This window comes from Cherax quadricarinatus, unplaced genomic scaffold (assembly GCF_038502225.1).
Source record: "Cherax quadricarinatus isolate ZL_2023a unplaced genomic scaffold, ASM3850222v1 Contig2909, whole genome shotgun sequence".
Lineage (NCBI taxonomy): Eukaryota > Metazoa > Arthropoda > Malacostraca > Decapoda > Parastacidae > Cherax > Cherax quadricarinatus.
The window spans coordinates 3,852-7,718 of record NW_027197935.1 but is presented as its reverse complement, the minus strand read 5'-3'; the positions used below and the strand labels follow the sequence as shown (position 1 = coordinate 7,718).

At 37.4% G+C, this 3,867-nt stretch overlaps 1 protein-coding gene across 1 annotated transcript; it reads right to left on the bottom strand.

The window, feature by feature from the left end:
• Positions 1 to 2,393: 2,393 nt before the first annotated feature.
• On the bottom strand, positions 2,394 to 3,271 carry LOC138851942 (monocarboxylate transporter 12-like; the record flags this gene model as incomplete). The annotated part of the gene is given in 1 exon segment (XM_070081506.1): positions 2,394 to 3,271. A coding segment is annotated over 1 exon segment (556 nt), but the record flags the coding sequence as incomplete, so codon positions are not given.
• Between the last annotated feature and the right edge of the window lie 596 nt (positions 3,272 to 3,867).

Genomic DNA, 3,867 nt, shown 5'->3' with positions numbered 1-3,867 from the left:
CTAATACTGCATTTTTAAAACTATTCCAATCCTTTTCAACCCCCCCCCCCACTCATACTTGCACCAGCCTACCTATATATATATATATATATATATATATATATATATATATATATATATATATATATATATATATATATATATATATATATATATATATGTTGTTTTTTTTTGTGTGTGTGTGTTTTTTAACACATCGGCAGTCTCCCACCGAGGTAGGGTGACCCAAAAAGAAAGAAAATCCCCAAAAAGAAAGAAAATACTTTCATCATCATTCAACACAACACAACAGAATTCTTCCTCTCTAAGCCATGCGTGTCTTAAGAGACAACTAAAATGCTGGAAGCAAGTGGCTAGTAACCCCTTTTCTGTATACATTACTAAAGTTAAAAAGAGAAACTTTTGTTTTTCTTTTTGGGCCACCCTACCTCAGTGGGAAACAGTCGATTGGTTGAGAGAAAAAGAAAGATATACACACACAGGGAATCCTGTGTGTGTATATCTGCCTTGATGCAGATTTTGTAGATTTTTTTTGTGTTGAGTTTACAGTTCTCTGTCATGTTGTAACACACTGGTTGATGGTGTTTTGCTTTGCCAGGAGAACTTAGAAAATTTTCCTGATGCTGGTATTTGTCACATGATTATAAGATTAATGAAGTGTCTGGTGGCTGTACGGAATGCTCTTGCTAGGTTACTCTAGTCTTTTTAAACTTGCTAGCTAGGTATCTAACCTTTTAGGGCAAGAGTTTGAGAGCAAGTGATGAATAAATACTTAATGTTGTGAAGTTTTTATTGGTGCAGCATTTCACCCACAAGTGGGCTTTATCAAGTACATAGACCAGCGAGAAAAATAGCTTGTATAGGGCATCTAGTGTGGATAGTCAGGTGTAACTATGTGTAGTTGTAATGCAAGAGGCCTACCAGCCCATGCTAGGTTACCTGTGTCCCACCACTAGGTCAGCTATGGGAGTCGTCAAAGTGAACATACCAAAATTTGTTTTATGGTTTGATTGTATATATCTCCAAACACCTTTGTGCCTGTTTTTCCTTGAAACTGTAGTTTGGCTCTGTCCCACGCCATAATATGGGTGTGGGTGTTGCATCGAGTTGTCCATTCTATAGGCATATTAGACGACTCATAGCAATTTCACCAACGTAAATTCTATAGGGGATGTAGACTCCTGTGTATGGTATGAAGGTTCTTGTGATGTCTTAGATAACTTTTACCATCAAAGCCATCCCAGACATTAAGAAGAACTCCACAGCCAGCCTACACAGGATATGAAAGTCTACAGCATATGATTGAGTTTACATTGGTGAAAATGCAAGGAGTCTTACCACAAGCCTATAACACAAATTCAGTATGCCTGTAGAATGGAGCACTTGACACCCACATCATGGAGTGAGAAACAGCAAGGCTGCTATTTCAAAAAAATCTACATTAAACATAGGTGTTTTGACTCTACAAACTAAATAGCACCATGAAACAAAATTGTGGGGTGTTTACTTTGGCAACTCCCATAGCACACATCTTGAAAAAACACAAATCCTATTATAATCAAAAGCACTAAACTACAAGGGTTATACAGCACACAAATCCTAGCATGGGCCAATAGGCCTCTTGCATTGCAACTAATCGGTATAGTTCCACTTGACCACCTGCCCTAGATACTCTATATAAATTATATTTTTTCTCATGTTGTGTACTTGAAGGCTATTCATGGGTCAACATTGTATCAATAAAGACTAAGTGTATATACCTATTGCTGATAAAACTTTTATAGTCTTTGTCACAAGTTATATAATTTCACTTTTTTGTAAGACATGACAAGGTGTTTGAAACAGTAATCTTTAAAGAGAATTTTTTTGGACAGAACAGACTTTTTTTTTTTATCACACTGGCCGATTCCCACCAAGGCAGGGTGGCCCGAAAAAGAAAAACTTTCACCATCATTCACTCCATCACTGTCTTGCCAGAAGGGTGCTTTACACTACAGTTTTTAAACTGCAACATTAACACCCCTCCTTCAGAGTGCAGGCACTGTACTTTCCCATCTCCAGGCCGGACTTGAGTCCTGGAGATGGGAAGTACAGTGCCTGCACTCTGAAGGAGGGGTGTTAATGTTGCAGTTTAAAAACTGTAGTGTAAAGCACCCTTCTGGCAAGACAGTGATGGAGTGAATGATGGTGAAAGTTTTTCTTTTTCGGGCCACCCTGCCTTGGTGGGAATCGGCCAGTGTGATAATAAAAAAAAAAAAAAAAAAAAACAGACTTTTGGATAATGATGGCTAATGTCCTCAAAATGAGAATGAGCTTTGGGTAAAAAACATTTACAAATACAATTCTAAATGAGAAATATGACTTGAATGAAAATTTCAGAAGTAAATAACACATTTGTTTAGTAAGTATTTATTATGTGGTTGCACTGAGTGTCGTCATTATAGTTGAAATTTAAATATTTTTGTCCATTTGTGACTTTGTACAGAATGTCACATCAGTTATAAAATGTAATTTTATTTTAGGAAGACAATAGTTTTTTATGCACAGAAATGATCTGTCATATATTGCATTACATTTATCAACACTTTTTTTTTTTTCACCATACTATGTAGTAAGCAACAGCTTACACTAATAAATGCCAATGGTGAGAGGAATCACAAGTCATGTGCCAAGAAGGCTACCTGCTTACTATGAGGTAATATTAAGAGTACACTCTCATACTGAGGCTTCCTCTATCACTGTAATACTGCGGTTGTTGCCTGATCTAATGTGTGCCCTTTGGTTGTTCATGCTGGAAGCCTCCTGACTGGCAGATGAGGCTGCAGCACCTTTATCTCCAGACTTTTCTACTTTTCTTGGAGAGTCCTTACAATTAATTGAAGAATTTTGTTTTGTTAGGGACATTAGACGTTTCCTCCCTCGTTTATCCATTAAGTAGGGTATTTCATTTGTTTTCACTAGATTATTTTCATATTCACTTAACATGAGATAATTTTCTACTTTGTCGCAGGAGGTGATGCAATCTCCGAGGTATTCCAGGTCATCAAGGAGGTGGTCAGGAATATCCATGTCGGCTATGCCCTCCTCAGAAATACACGTAAGTTCAGGCTTATTCCTTTGCTCTGGGGCATCATAGGCAAAGGATCTCTGTTGGAGAAGTGCCAGGGATGGTGTGTGTGTTTTGAATGGTTCACGGGTTAGGTGAGCCAGGGAGTCCCTCCTTCGACTCTCTGGGCAAGTCTCCTTCACACACGTGTGGTTATCACCAGATCTGCAAAGGTGCATAATGCAATAAATAGGCAGTATTGAAGTGTGCAACTAATAACACCTATATTTCAATGAAAGGGTAACATGAACACCTGTTTATAACATTATTGTGTATTTTGCATTGTGAAGTGTGCTGTAGTGCAAATGGGTTCATTATTTTCACCAAAAGTTTTTATTTTATTTTGTAATTTTCATATCAGTAATGCAAATTGTTTATTTTTTTAATCAGCAGAAAGCACAAAAATTGTAAGGGTCATGTAACACTTGAGAATTGAGAAGCATTCAAGCTGGAGTCCCTTACTGGCATCAAGATATCACTTGAGTGGAATCAGAAAAATTACTATTTTGTTTAAATAGAGGTAAAAATTTTGTTATAGCAAAGGTGATGAGGGGGGCTCTTGATGTGAGGAACTAGATCTACCCCTCCCCTTCCTTGGAATGAACCTAATTCTTTTCATTACTCAGGCACTACATGACCCATACAGGTTTAGCACTCCCACTATGAATGTATGAATAGGTAAAGTGACAGATATACCACCAACATCATTCAAGACAGATGCAGAGCAAGCTTATATGTATTGTGAATACAATTAGCTCTGT